At 44.4% G+C, this 14,063-nt stretch overlaps 2 protein-coding genes across 3 annotated transcripts in view; one reads left to right on the forward strand and one right to left on the reverse strand.

Moving 5' to 3' along the window:
- cdca7b (cell division cycle associated 7b) overlaps nt 1-4,944 on the forward strand; it is a 7,693-nt gene extending 2,749 nt beyond the window's left edge. The window contains exons 2-10 of the mRNA XM_035681400.1: nt 32-172; nt 268-365; nt 1,071-1,299; nt 1,407-1,469; nt 1,699-1,881; nt 2,316-2,468; nt 2,583-2,732; nt 3,944-4,080; nt 4,474-4,944. Of these exons, the coding sequence (XP_035537293.1) occupies nt 32-172; nt 268-365; nt 1,071-1,299; nt 1,407-1,469; nt 1,699-1,881; nt 2,316-2,468; nt 2,583-2,732; nt 3,944-4,080; nt 4,474-4,495 (1,176 nt within the window). The 3' untranslated portion in view covers nt 4,496-4,944. The remainder of the gene's footprint in view (nt 1-31; nt 173-267; nt 366-1,070; nt 1,300-1,406; nt 1,470-1,698; nt 1,882-2,315; nt 2,469-2,582; nt 2,733-3,943; nt 4,081-4,473) is intronic.
- Nucleotides 4,945-6,086: 1,142 nt separating this feature from the next.
- sp4 (sp4 transcription factor) lies at nt 6,087-13,876 on the reverse strand. 2 transcript variants are annotated; one of them, XM_035681335.1, is made up of 7 exons: nt 13,233-13,876; nt 12,875-12,945; nt 11,511-11,861; nt 10,201-11,410; nt 9,629-9,827; nt 8,761-8,954; nt 6,087-8,477 (listed from the first exon to the last, which is right to left on the reverse strand). In XM_035681335.1, exons 1-7 carry the CDS (start codon nt 13,237-13,239, stop codon nt 8,206-8,208), a joined length of 2,304 nt encoding a protein of 767 aa, XP_035537228.1. In that variant the 5' UTR covers nt 13,240-13,876; the 3' UTR covers nt 6,087-8,205. The 2 variants fall into 2 exon arrangements, with proteins under 2 accessions (XP_035537228.1, XP_035537227.1); XM_035681334.1 differs by having other exon boundaries at nt 8,761-8,960; nt 13,233-13,869.
- Between the last annotated feature and the right edge of the window lie 187 nt (nt 13,877-14,063).

A 14,063-nucleotide genomic window follows, 5' to 3' on the forward strand; every position in this document is an offset into this window, starting at 1 on the left:
TTAATATGATGTGTGATATGTCTGCCAACAGACTCCATGTTTCAAGTCCAAGTTCATCACTGCGGAGCTGGCTCATCTGTTCAGTCAGTCAGACAGCGAGGAGGAGTTTGAAGGCTTCAGCGAGGATGAGGAAGAAGACGGAGGATGTTTTAACAAACCGTTAAAGAAAAGGGTATGAACTATCTGTCGCTTTCTGGCTGTATTATTTAATGAATATTATACAGTAAAAGCACCAAACTGAATGCCCTTTTCTCTGATTTTCTCCAGATGGTGGATTCCGAGGAGGACAGCGACGTAGACACGGGCTTCTATTCTGATGGCGAGGAGGACCCCCCAAAGAGGAAGAGTCTTCTAGTAGCCCTGAGGTGTGTATCGGTCTGTCAGTTAGTAAATAAACAAAAAGTTTAGGTGCTGTACCATCTTTGTAACGACGTGTGACGATGTGCAACGACCTCTGCATAAACTTCACAGAATAAACTCGCCAAATGTCAAGAAATGAAAAGAAACAAATTCATGTTTCTCTCTTGTACCAAACTAAGACCTTTGTTAAGCAATCTTACAACACGCTTCATTCAGACTCGACAAATAAAAGAAAACTTACCAAACCGTCTTTATAAGTCTTTACACTGTTCCAACAATCACCATCTCTGCTGTCTAACCATCTAATGGAGTTCGATGTGAAAATACTCTGGCTCTACGCGCTGTCGCTGCCTCTCTGCTCCCCCCTCGCTCCTCTACCCGCTTCATTCCTCTTCTCTCCTGGCTTCAATGTTCTCCTCTGCTGTGTCCTTATCTTCTTGTCACCTTGTAACTGTATTTCCTGTTGTCAAACTAGAAGTAAAGTCTTAATTCACTGCAGTTCGATGTGAAAATACACTGGCTCTACAGCTGTTTCTACTTCGCAGCTGAACGTCGAATGAGCTGTTCCATTCTAATGGTTATATGGGACTAATGTTTGTGAGTTTGGCATAATTCAGCTCCTAATTCCTGTGACCCAGCTATACAAGGGAGCTTTGTGTTGATTCTCCGGTGATTGAACAAAATTTTTTTTTTGTGCTATTGCTCCTCAGGTTTCCAGTCAAAAGACTTTCGGCCCCCAAGCAGGAACCACAAGAGAAAAATGTCAAAAATCCAGTCAAAGAAACTCGCTCTTCACAGAGAGGCAGAGGAAGGCAGAGGATGAAGCAGCAACAGCAGGATGAAGAAAAAGAGGAGGAGGAGGAGGAAGACAACAAAGAGGAGGTCCAGTCTCAGAGCCTAAGGAAACGAGACAAGAACATCAAGGAAAACAAGGCCATGGTAATGAACCCTTACAGCCGGTCGGTTTTCTCAATATTCTGACACTGTGTGATCTGTCTTTCTGTGTCGGATGTCCTTTGAGTCTGGTCCTCTCCGTTGTCTTTCAGCTGGCTAAGCTGTTTGCTGATCTGAGCACCATGGCTGACTTGACTCTGCCCACCACCCCTCAAGTAAGTACATGCACCAGCAACAGTTTTTTTAAAGCACGTAACAGAAACATGCACTCAGCTTTCAGCGATTATTGATCACCGGTAACATTATGTTACATTCATTTAATCACCTGTCACATTACCTTACATTCATTGGCTGTGGATGTGGGTTAGATAACCTTTTTGAGTAATAATGAAGCACGGTGCAAACTTCACATGTGCAAACACCGTCTTTATTTTATTTCTACAGAAGAAGAGGCGAGCACCAGAGAAAGCAACTCCACGGAAACGCAAGTTTGAACCAGAGATGGGGTCAGAAAGGAGAAACCCATCCCGTAAGGCTCGCCCTCCCGAGAACTTTGCGGTGGAGGAAAAGAGCGAGCCACTCACCCACAGAAGCCCCAGGACTGTAGACCTAAAGAGACTGGTGGAGGTACAATGTGCAACACACACTTCACACTGTGTACTGACTTCTACAGTGTACACACAAGCCTATACAGCTCCCACGTGTGTTGGTAATGCTATAAAGTTAATAGGTTATTATTTAGAATTTCCTCATTATCTGTCAATTGTAATGTTAATACAGTATTCACTGTAGCAGGCTTTGATTGTATATTGATAAACTGACAATCAGATACGTTTTGTGTGAATTTTTTTCTTTCAAACAAATTAGCCTGACATTACATCTGAAGTGAAGTAATTTATGTACTTAAAACACACAATTACAGTCATTAGTTGGTTGTCTAGTTAACTTAAATCTATGATTTTGTGTGTAAAACTTTGTATTAAAACCTTATTGGCTTCATAGCAATGGCCTCTTTGCGGGCTTCCAGTTTTACCTGCAATCTGACGGTTGTGATTGGGCAGGTGGACGAGGACCATATCAGTGAGGGACGAAAGAGGAAGAGACACAGTTCCAAGAGGAGCCAGTATGTTGTGAGGTCGGTCGACGAGATCACCAAAGACGACCTGGACAACATAGCATACCGCAGCAAGGACAAGATCTGGGACAAGGAGAATGTGAGTCACATCAGGCCTATTTAGTGCTGTCGGGACTGTACTATACTGTCTGGGTTTTCACCATGTGTCTGTGTGTGTCTGTGTCTGTGTGTGTGCGTGTGTTTTTTCTTACAGGGCAGCTCGTGTCACCAGTGCAGACAGAAGACTCTGGACACCAAGACAGTGTGTCGCAGTGGTTTCTGTGTGGGAGCCAAAGGTCAGTTCTGTGGGCCGTGCCTGAAGAACCGCTATGGAGAAGATGTACGCATTGTGCTGCTCGACCCGGTCAGTGCTAATGAACACATGCTAAACATTTCATTTTCCATTCCTCTCATGTTGGATTTGCTTAACTTGAGGTTAATGTGGGGAGTCTGAAAGACACCAGAAAAGAAAAACACAGTTCTTCAAACCTGAAATGGCTGAATTTTTATGTCATAATGCAAACACATTAAAAACCATCTGCTTATAAATTATACTCTTCATTTGTTATTGGATCTTGTCACTTTATATTAAAACTATTGCAAAATTCCACTGATGGGACAATTACTGACATGCTAAAGAGCTTAAATACAGTTAAGTTTTATTTTTAATTTTTTAATTCCACTTTGTTACTATCTTTGAGTGTCTAGTGTTTCAAATATATCTCCTCTAAATGTATGTGTATTCACCTTCATTTTACAAAGGGAAATAATATTGTATAATGTTTGTAGGTTGTTTTTGTATGGCTGACTTCTACAATAATACAATTTTTTCACTTTTCAAGAGAGAATCTGAATTTTTATATTTTCTTTTTAAACACTCATCTGCATCTGGTAGGAAAAAAACGTGGGATTTGGTTTAAATTTCCAGCAACAGCTGTAACACGTTTGTTGGCTCTGTTTCAAATAAAAGCTGGACTGAGTCAAGAGAACAGTGGGTAACAACATAGCTCAATGCATAAAGCAAAGAGCACCACCTACAGGAGTTCTAGCAGGTATGAAGAGACAGAGTTGCAATTGCACTATAGACACTGAGTAGCATGTTGCAGTGTATTTGAACACCGCTGACAGCTTTTGTGCAGAGGTTAATGTTTCCCAGTGGATTTTTATTAAAAGCGAGGGTCTCTTTTTGAACTAAGTGTTCAGTTAACAAGGGAAAACTTAACACAAGGAGAGAGTAGACAAATACACTCTTTTGTTGTTTTTACAGTCGGGGGTGCTGTGCTAACAGAAGCTAACACATACATTACAGTACAAATTAATTGTACCTTGTGCTTATCATAGTCTCAGTAGACATGGTTTTTAGGCACAGATGTAACTGAGTGTTTTGTACAAATCTTCAGCACTATTCAGACTCTAGTTTACGTGGAGTCGAGTGTTCATTTCTAGAAACAGCAAAGCAGGATATTTGGAAATGATTTGAGGGTGAGGGCTTATAAAACCTCAACATCAATTCACTTTTGTATTAGAGTAACACGGCTGGACACCCACATTAAATCTGGATCTTTTTCTTTCTAGACTTGGTCGTGTCCCATCTGCCGTGGGATGTGTAACTGCAGTCTTTGTCGTAAGAAGGAGGGCCGCTGTGCTACCGGCATCCTGGTGGGATTGGCCCGCTACAACGGCCACGACAACGTCCATGAGTACTTGGAGAGGTACGCCACCTCATTACACTGTACAGAACATATGCACAGTAGCTGTAAAATCACTGATGGAAAATGTCTATCTATGATTTATTGAAATTACTGGTCATATAAACTGTCAGCTGATGGACTTTTTTTTCTCTTTTTGAAATTGATGGATATTTTTGTGTTTTGGACAGTAAGTTAGACAAAACAAGCAATTTTAAGACATTATTTAGAATTTTGAGAAATTGCATTCTGTCTTTTACACAATTTTTATGACATTTCACACTGAATTGCTATTGTTTTTGATTAGATGGGGAAATTACTGACCGATCAGGAATGACAATAATCATTAGTTGCAGTCCTACTGAGAACTGTACTGACAGCAGATGGAGCTCATGTCTTGTTTTGTCTCCATCACAGCATTCAAAAGGAACTGCAGTGAAGTCCAGAGAGAAGACCAGAGAGGAGAACCTGCTTTTACAGGCAGTACCTGGAGCAGTCTCTGGTGCTGCACATTACTGTAGAACTCCTTTTAATGCACATTTTTAGATTTAGCTCAACCTTTTTATCTAACTAGAGAAACAAAATCAAAAACATGTTTTTCACCTTAACACAAGGCACATACACTGTTAATATGTTTTATATATCCTGATTTAAGGCTGCATAAGATGCAGGGATGTTTTTATTGTTTAAAACAGTCGTCAGTTTTGTTTTGTATATTTTTCATTTGAATATTTCTACTCTTCGTGTTCACTAGAGAAAATGTAAGGGTCAATATTTTCTGTGTTACGGATGCAAAAGAAGCCTTTTATACCAACTACTTTTTTTAAGTGAGTAACTTTGCAACGTTCTTGTCAGTCCACTGTAAATTTGAATAAAGAATGGCAATATCCAAATGATTTGCCATGTTTTTTTTCAAACATAGTTATGCAGTCTTTTATCAGTTGGAGGTGTCTTTAAGGAGGAAAAGCAAACCTAACATTATATATTTTTTATTATTTTGGTGAGGTGCACACAACTTTTATGCTGCACCAAGTTAAGTCAAGTAAGTGTGTGTGTGTGTGTGTGTTTGCGTGTAGCTGCTGTGTACCTGATGTGATTTTCCCCAGGTGAGTGGGGTCAGATCCATGTCAAGTCTCTGTTCCTGAAGCAGCTGTACTCATGTAATGACCAGATACCATTGCTGCAGGGTAGGGGTCAACCTGAGGTTACTGGGTCTTCAAAAGCATTATCGGCTTGCAATGACAGTGACAAACAGGTTTACTACATCTTATATCTAATCACTGATTTCTTAATGATCTATCTGCAGTGTCATATACATTTTGCAGTGCATGTAAATGTGATAATAGTTTCAGCCCAGTGTTTAACACCTGTACTCTTACAGGTCTTCAGATTTTAACTGCCATTATTTTATTGGTCATAATCTACCACAATGTGTCATATAACAGCCAGTGATAACAATAATCAGTCAAAACATTAAAACACTGTCCTTATCATTCTTACACTCCTTTTTCCCCTTCACAACTCAACAAAAACACCCAAGGGTGCAGAGAGAAGTTGTGGATTTAGATGTTTTTGAAGTGCTTCAAAGGAGTGACATGTCAAAGGTATACATGAGCTGCATACTGTGGGATGCTTCTCGTACACTGTGACCTGGCGGTGAACTCACAAGTTCACTTTGATCATAGCCGAGTTTCATAGATCATGTTTTCAGAAGTCGACAGTTTATTGGCTCATTATTAGTGCACACAAACAAAAATAACTGAAGCAGCTGTGTGTAACAAGTCGTCCTGTAACTCAGTGGTCACAGGTTCGATCCTCACAGCAGAAATGGCAACTGGGAACTGTAATTGTTCCCTAAGGAAGCGTGGATAGATAAATCCGTCATTACTGCTGTCACAACAGAGATGACCCAGTAAGAAGGGGGAGGGAGGAGTTAGAGGAAGTGTGTGTGTGTGTGTTCAGGGAAAAGTGTGTGAATGTGTATTTCCTATTGGTTTCCATCTGATTGATGCACAAAAATCAGAGGGGGATTTAAGACCGTTTTAATCACTTTATTGTCAAGTGTTATGCAGGCAAAGCATCTTTTCTGCTTGAAGTTGTCCTTTTTTTCTTTTTTTATTGACATAACACGTTTGTACAAACCAGTTTTAAAAATATCAATAAACTGGGGCCTTTGAGGCTAACCTGGCAAAAAACCCATTATCAAATGTCATGGAGACGAACAAACATCTTTAGAAAAAGATTTACAAATGAGATGTCACTACAAAATATCAAAGAAAGAAAACTTGGTTGTCACACAAAATATTACCAAAAACATCTAAATTTGTTTGGTATCAACCGTTTTCAACTTTAAACAAATAGTAACTTTTTTGCTTTCTTCTTCTTCTTTTGTTATTTATTTTTCTCCAAAAACACATTATGGCGCAAAGAGAAGAAGAAATGAACAGCAATGGTCAGACGTAGAAAAAGAAAACCGAAGCACAAAGAGTAAAGAAGAAAGAAGCAGCACTACGGCAAAAAACTGAAACATGCTGTACACGACCTCAGAATCAACGCACACAAATACCAGCAAAAAGGCAAATAGTACAAATCAAGGATAAATAATAAATTAGCCGCACACACTGGGGTCCTGTGTGTTAACATATGGGGAGGGGACTCTTTTTAAAACAACTGATAAATTCTATAAAATAAAAGTATCTTTTAATTTAAAAAGAAGGTACGCACTGAACTAACACAGAGCAACATCACCAGAAAACATCTCATTAATATCCACACAGCTAAATAGCCCGACCCACTCCCACCCGCAACTCTCATCACTCTGTCTCTTTACCTCTGTGCTGTGGTCTGCTCTCCGTGTCACTCCCTAATAATGCAGGAGAGCGCCCCTCTTTCTCCACCCGCCTGAGTTCCCTCTGTACGACAGCTTGTGTTAAGGCAATTGTGGTACGTCGGTGACGTGGCGGGGTTGGAGGCGGAGAGGGGTTCGTCACCAGAGCACAGGAGGCAAAAAGCGGCATCAGTGACGGTGCCGTCGTCCGAATCTACCAGGTACCGTCTGATGGACATGGATCATATTAAGAACTCACACTGGATAGACTGCGCAGCTGTGATGTTAAACATACCCTGTGGTATCTGCAATGCAACCGACGACAGCACTGCTTTCAGACGTTTTTTTCCTAATCTTAGAGCGAACTGGCTTGTTTTATTAACAGAGAAAACTTCCCCTGACAATGTAAACATGGTTTCACTAGGATTGTCATTATAGTATTGCTTTCACTACACAAACAAAGTTGTAGAAAGCTAGATTGTTTTTCTCTATAGAAACCTTTTTTCTAATGGCCACTGCGCCTCAATAGGAATGCATTATTTATAAATCTTTTTATATGTGCTTTTTTTCTACTCTTTTTTTTTTATTTTATTTTATTAATTTTTTTTAGAATCACCCTCCTCTCTTCTTCAATAACAGTTTATCCGTTGACTGGTCTTGAAGGAATCAACACCTGAATCTGATCTGAGGACTGAACCTGAACCATGAATAAAACTCAAATTAGGTAGATCCTCTCCTTGACAGCATGGGAATCCGAACGCACACTCATTCGTACAGGTCACATATACACGCACACAACATCCCAAGACTGCCCCCTGCTTTATCACCGCTCTGCAACAGCTCTGTACCATGATTGACCCCCAGCACTGTCTGACAGGTATGAAACAGGAACACAACTTTGTGCATAGAGTTAGATTCTGTTGCGATTTAGGAAAGTGTCTCTCCACGTTGGATGGTTTTAGATTCAGCAGGTTCCCCTGTCTTGTGCTAATCTAAACACTACTTACATTCCTTTCCCCACCAGGCGTGGAATTATTATAGATTCATTTTATAAATGCCAAACTAATTTTTCATACGTGTAGACAACATTTTTGTTATTATCTGTTAGTTTTTTTTAGATTGTTTATATTTTTCGGTTTCTGTTCATTGCATGATCCCGTCTCTTTTAAGTCCCTTTTCATGAGAGAGCAACATTTTTAAAATGATGAAAAAGGAAAAGTTAATCAAAGGAAAATAAAAATTAGCCATCCATTTACAGTCCCTGCAAAGACTCCCAAAAAAACAGGAAGTCAGCCTTCCGCAAATAGACAGGAGTCAGTTGCCTATTCAAACTCCTCCTCTTCCTCCTCCTCTTCCTCCAGGTGATTAGAGGTGGTGGGTGTAGCAGGGTCCGAGTCACGCGAGAGGGTTGCCACAGCGACTATCTGAGGGGAGGCGCCCAGGCCTTCGGGGGCGTCTTCCTCCATGTCATCAGTGGTGATGATTGCCACCGCAGCGCCACCCTTCTTGTTCTGGTGGGTCTTGATGTGCTTGGAGAGGTGGTCGCTGCGCATGAAGCGCTTGGAGCATTCAGGACACTCAAAACGCTTTTCTCCTACATGGGAGAGGACAAAGAATTAGAGAAAAATAACTCAAGAAAGGACACCTGGCTTTCTACAGATACTAAATCTGTTTGGTTTAGTTGGCCTTGCTAATTATTACAACTAAATAGATGCGTAGCTTTTGGGCAAGATATTAAATTATCTGAAACTTAAAAAACTAAAACTAAAAATTAAGTACTGGATTTAAATTCGATAAAATGCTATCAAGCTCCAACCCTACCAATGTGACTAAGGTGACCCACATCACCAGTCTGCATCCCGCTACATGTTTCTTACCCGTGTGTGTTCTCCGGTGTCTCTGCAGCTCGTCGCTCCTGGTGAACCTCTTGCCACAGAAGATCCAGTTACAGACGAACGGCCTCTCGCCGGTGTGCCAGCGCAGATGGGCCCTCAGGTGGGATGTCTTGCCGTACACCTTCCCACAGCCCTCCATATGGCAGATGTGCTGCTTCTTTTTTGTGGGGTCCCCGCTGTTCCTACAACACACACTCTAGTTAGGAGTGAGCTGGAAGGTTTAAGTGGGTGTGTGTGTTTTTTTATGTACACGTTTTTAAAAGAGGGAAAAAAGGATTTAAAACTAACTAAAGGCTTTTTTTGGGTTTCAGACTTGTAAAAACAGACTCGCTGATTATTCTAGTAAAGCTGTAGTGTGTTTTGGGTGCCATTACAATGTGAAGTGCTGGGTGGTGAGAGGTCGGATCTCTCACTTTAGAATACAAGCTGCACTGTGTTCTGACCATCTGTCAAACCAATTGTCCCACCATGACATGACGGCCAAGGATCATTTTGGAATAATTATAAAAATGTAAATATGGGCATAAATAACTGTAGATTTCTGATGGACAAATTTAGTTCCCCTGGTTTTCTAATTGAAAGGGGCTCAGTGAGAACTGTAGGTGGAGTGAAAAAGTGAATCACAGTAAGAATTTGATGTCCAAAAGCCAGTTTCCTTGTGAGTATTTGTATTTTTGCAAGAAACCTGTTGCCTAGTGCAGCTTTAAAAAAGTAATGACAGATTGTTTTAGAAATACTGTACATTTAGTTTGATCTTCCCTTTAAAAAAAGAGATATTATAACATATATGACTACATTTTTTGTCCTTCCTACTGCATGTATGCATGATGCTCTGTGTTTCTAATCGTACCTTCCCTCTCCATCCCTGCAGTTCGGACAAGAGCAGGCGACGCGACGAAGCCTCTTGCTGGGCGGTCCCTCCTGGTCTGAAGAACTCTGTACGGAGCCCAGTTGGTCTGGACTCATTGATGAGCCTGATGCCACGTTGCCAACAGTGACCGTCACAGGAGACGACTGAACTTTGACCCCATCCTGACCCTGTGGTTGACCTGAAAGGTGATTGAAAATGTGTAAACCTATGAAGCGTTGTATTGTCTGTGGGGTAGTCTGAAGAACATATGACAATAGAGAAGGCTGACAAAGCAAGATCCAAAACAGTATTGAGTTCAGCGACAGACATATTTGACTGAGCCAGCAGGACATCCTGGTATAGTTCAACTTTGAATGGTAAATGTACAACAACGACAACCACACAACTGGAGATTTGAACAGGAAAGTCATTAGCCCTTCATGTTTTCTCAATAACTAATAATGCTCCCACTACCCAAACACAATGCTTTAACATTTTTGTTATGGTAATGCCTCGATCAGTAATGGTTGAGTCACTACACATTCACACAGTTACTCTTAGTTCGCCCTTACCCTGTAGACCAGTAATGGTGAGAGGAACACCCTGCACCTGAACCCCAGCAGTGCCCAGCCCTGCAATGCTGACCGTCTGTACCCCAGACCCTGGGTTGATCTGGGCTGCGCTCAGCGTCAGGGGAGCTCCACTCAGGGACACCAACCCGCCACTCCCCACTGTCGTCCCACCAGCCACTGGGGCCAGTGTCAGCTGCTGTGGCATGGCTGCCCCGAGGCCACCCTGCAAGGAGACCCCACCTGGCAGCTGCAGTGTTTGCCAGGTGATCTGCCCAGACGGGGACAGGGTCGGGGCACGAATGAGGACCTGGGCTGGGTTCTGGAAGGCCTGGATGGGCTGCAGGGTTTGTCCTGGGGCCAACTGGAGGGTCTGAATGTGCTGAGGTTGCTGCTGGCCCTGGGTCTGACCCTGACTCTGAGCCTGGGGCTGCAGCTGAATCTGCTGCACCAACTGGTGCCCCACCTGACCTACGATCACCTGCTGGATGGTTCCTGCTGTATCTGTCTGGTTCTGCAGCCCGTTGGCCTGGTTCTGGCTTTGAGAGTCTGCCTCACTGCTCTGCACTTGGGTGTCAGCTGGTCCACCCTCCGATCCAACAGAAACCATTTGTGTCCCATCAGACACGCTGTCACCTTCGGCTACTGCTGTCGTGCCAGTTGATGCTGTAGCAGGAGCTGCCCCAGACACTGCTGTTGTCACCAGCTGGTTGCCATTGGCAACAGAGAATGTGCCATCTGCTGATTGGATAAGCTGCACAGCCCCACCCCCTCCAACATTATTTATCACAGGCAAAGCCAGGGTCATGCCACCGAGGTTTATGGGTACAGTGGTCATGACAGGAGTCTGGGAGCCCTGCAGAGTCTGCAGCTGCAGTGGGAAAGACTGCGCAGGGCGGATCTGCAGCGGGACCGTCTGATTGGCTGTACTTGTCAGGATGGTCTGCTGGTTGGCTGGCTGGAGGATAGTCTGGGTCTGGCTTGGACTCTGGGTCTGGATGAGCTGGACCTGCTCTGTTAGACCCCCGATGGAGGCTGTGTGAGCTGGGCTGATATGGATCTGCTGTCCATCTGCTGTCTGCAGGTGAGGGATGACCTGATACTGGACCCCGCCCCCGGCATTGGGCAGGTTCTGAACCTGGATGATCTGGAACTGTTGCTGTTGCTGTTGCTGGTTGGCTGCAACGCTGTTGGTCCCACCTACTTGCTTCACCTGCTCCACAAGAAAGAAACAGCGAGTTAAGACAATAAACACTGACATACCAGACAACAAAAAAACATTTGCTCAAACCCACTGCGTCCCCGACCTTCACCTTGCGTCCGCCAGGTGAGCTGTCATTAGCCAAGGTGGTGGCCACCGTCACAGCTACAGGCTGATTGGTGTTCTCCTTGGCCATAGTAGGCGCTGTTGTGATGATCTGCCAGCCGTTCCCTGTGAACTGAGCTGGGACCAGTTCCAGCTGCTGGGGCACCAGGGCCTGACCTCCAGCTGTGTCCACCACTATCTGACCCTGGAGCTGACCTGCCTGCAGCTGGATCTGACCAGCCTGGACCTGGATCTGCTGGGCCCCCACTTGGGCCTGGGCCCCCTCTGCTCCCCCCTGCCCTCCGATCTTACTGCAGGTGGCCGCTAGCAGAGCCAACGGAGAGGGCTGAGAAGAATCCTGGAGGAGACGGGGTAGGGGAGAGGGCGAGGGAGGGATGGGAAGGGAGGTGCAGAGAGGGTAACGGTTAAACAGGGGAGAGTGACGAGGGAGGGAGGAAGGAGAAGCCAGTCAACTCACATAGAGAGCTCACATACATACACAAACAAGAAAGTACAACATGTAAGTAAAAAAATGTATTTAAAAAAGCCAAAGGGAAGGGATGGGCAGGTATCACTATGCACACTCACACAATGAATAATTTGATAGAGAGAGAGTAAAAGAGCGAGGGGTGGGGGAAAACATCGTGCAGAAAAAAGAAACACAAAAAGCTGCGAGAGAGCGCGCGCGAGAGAGAGAGAGCTGTCAGTGGAAGTGGGCGGTATTACAGGAAGCGAGTGGGTGGGCGTGTGAGAACCACATTTCTCTTTTCTCAGAACACTGGAAGAAAATGCCGCCTTCTCTCTCTCTCCTCCCTTTCAAAGGAACTAGGTCGCAGGCAAATTTTTAATGCTATACACCTCTCAACACTGCACGGAAACAGCCCGGATTCAGTAACTAATACAATAGTGTGGAATAATGTAGCAACAATACTTGTCATACGCGCTTTAACAACACAAAATATGCACTTAAAGAATAACTGCATGGCTCAAATTAATCTCCAGGAGATATACAACCTGTGAAAAGCAGCTAGAAATAGAAGATGCACGCTTGCAGAGTCACATACCAACGCTGCGGCTCTTCAAAATGAATCCATATGCAGAATTGAATAATTTTGAGCCTAATTCAAACAGACAATTCAAAAGTACAGTGGTTGAGATGTGACAGCCATATAAGCCTATTCAAGAAGCTCTGGGCTGGCTCTCAGCAGGGCTGCACAGAAGCAGGAAGTGGAATTCACCAGAGAAACGCCCCCAGAGGTGTCTGGCTGGCTGGGAGGGAGGGAGGGAGGGAGGGGAGTACATTTTTGGCCTACAGGCAAAGGCAAAAGTAATGAACTATAATAAACTCTTATTTCTTTTCTTTACTTTTACCTGCGATCCAGAACTTTTCCCCTTTTTAGATGCTTTCCCTCCTTCAGTTCCAGATGATTCCTTCTTCGAGTCTGTGAATAAAAAAGAAAGAGAGTAAATGTGAGAATATTTCCTGTCATAATGTCATCACATGAGTATTTCTTAATAGTGCAAAGTCCCAGGGGAAGACGCAGTCATGTAGACACCAAGTGGCCTAAATAAACCCCGGTCACAACACAGATATAGGATAACAAAGGTGATCAATAAAGGTAGAGGAGAAACCAGTAACCTCATCATCAATATCAAAGGGGGCTTGGAGCCTCCTATCTGTCAGACACAGAGAGAGAGGGGTGGAGACGGAGAGGGGGAGGGTACCTACCACTCATAACGCATTAATATACCGAGAGGGAGAGGAGGGTGTAGTTCACGGTAGAAGGCCGGCCGGGTACAGAGGCGGAGGACGGCCTATATGTTCGGCGCTGGGCCGTGGCGGATCTGCCCGTTTGACGAAACCACCCACCGGCCAGGAAGGGCGGTGCCAAGCGCAGGCACAATCAAGCAGCCCCAAATAACGGAAATAAACCAAGAACACACAGTGACCGTCCCCGGCCCGTCGGCCCCCTCGCAGCCCCGTCGTAGGTCTCTTTTTACCGGATAGCCAGTCCATAAACGAGTGAAATAGCGCTTGTCAGAATGATATCCACAGAGAAGTTGGCAGTGTGTGACCGTAGAGGCCCACCCACTTCCATTTAAGCATCAGGACAACACCCTCTTCTGCTCCTGCCTGTCGCCGCCGTTTCTCTCGCCGCACGACGCGGGGACGCCTCGTCGCCGTCCGTCGTGCACCGAAAACAAACCGTCACCAGTGTTTGTGTTTAACGCGTATTCCCTGATATTTCTTGCACAATTGGTTATTTTTTTATGGGGGAGATACGGGGAGATAGCTGTGGCTTTTGTGGGCGGACGCGCTCCTCCCACATATTCAGATTGGACGACGGGGCTCGGCGTGCGAGGGTCGAGATGGGAGTTGTATTTTGGTGAGGCCTCGCCTTCTCGAACTGGATTGGGCGGCGGGGACTACAGCTCCCATGATGCTCCGGCGCGGGTTGGAAGCGGCGGTGATGGTAGTCATGTTGGTGTGAGAGCGAGAGAGAAGGGCGGTGACTTCAGTGTTGTGGGGGGTTGGGCGAACGGGAAAGGGAGGCGTGTG

The sequence above is a fragment of the Morone saxatilis genome, unplaced genomic scaffold (assembly GCF_004916995.1).
Source record: "Morone saxatilis isolate NCDOM2014 unplaced genomic scaffold, NCSU_SB_2.0 Contig9, whole genome shotgun sequence".
Classification (NCBI taxonomy): Eukaryota; Metazoa; Chordata; class Actinopteri; family Moronidae; genus Morone; species Morone saxatilis.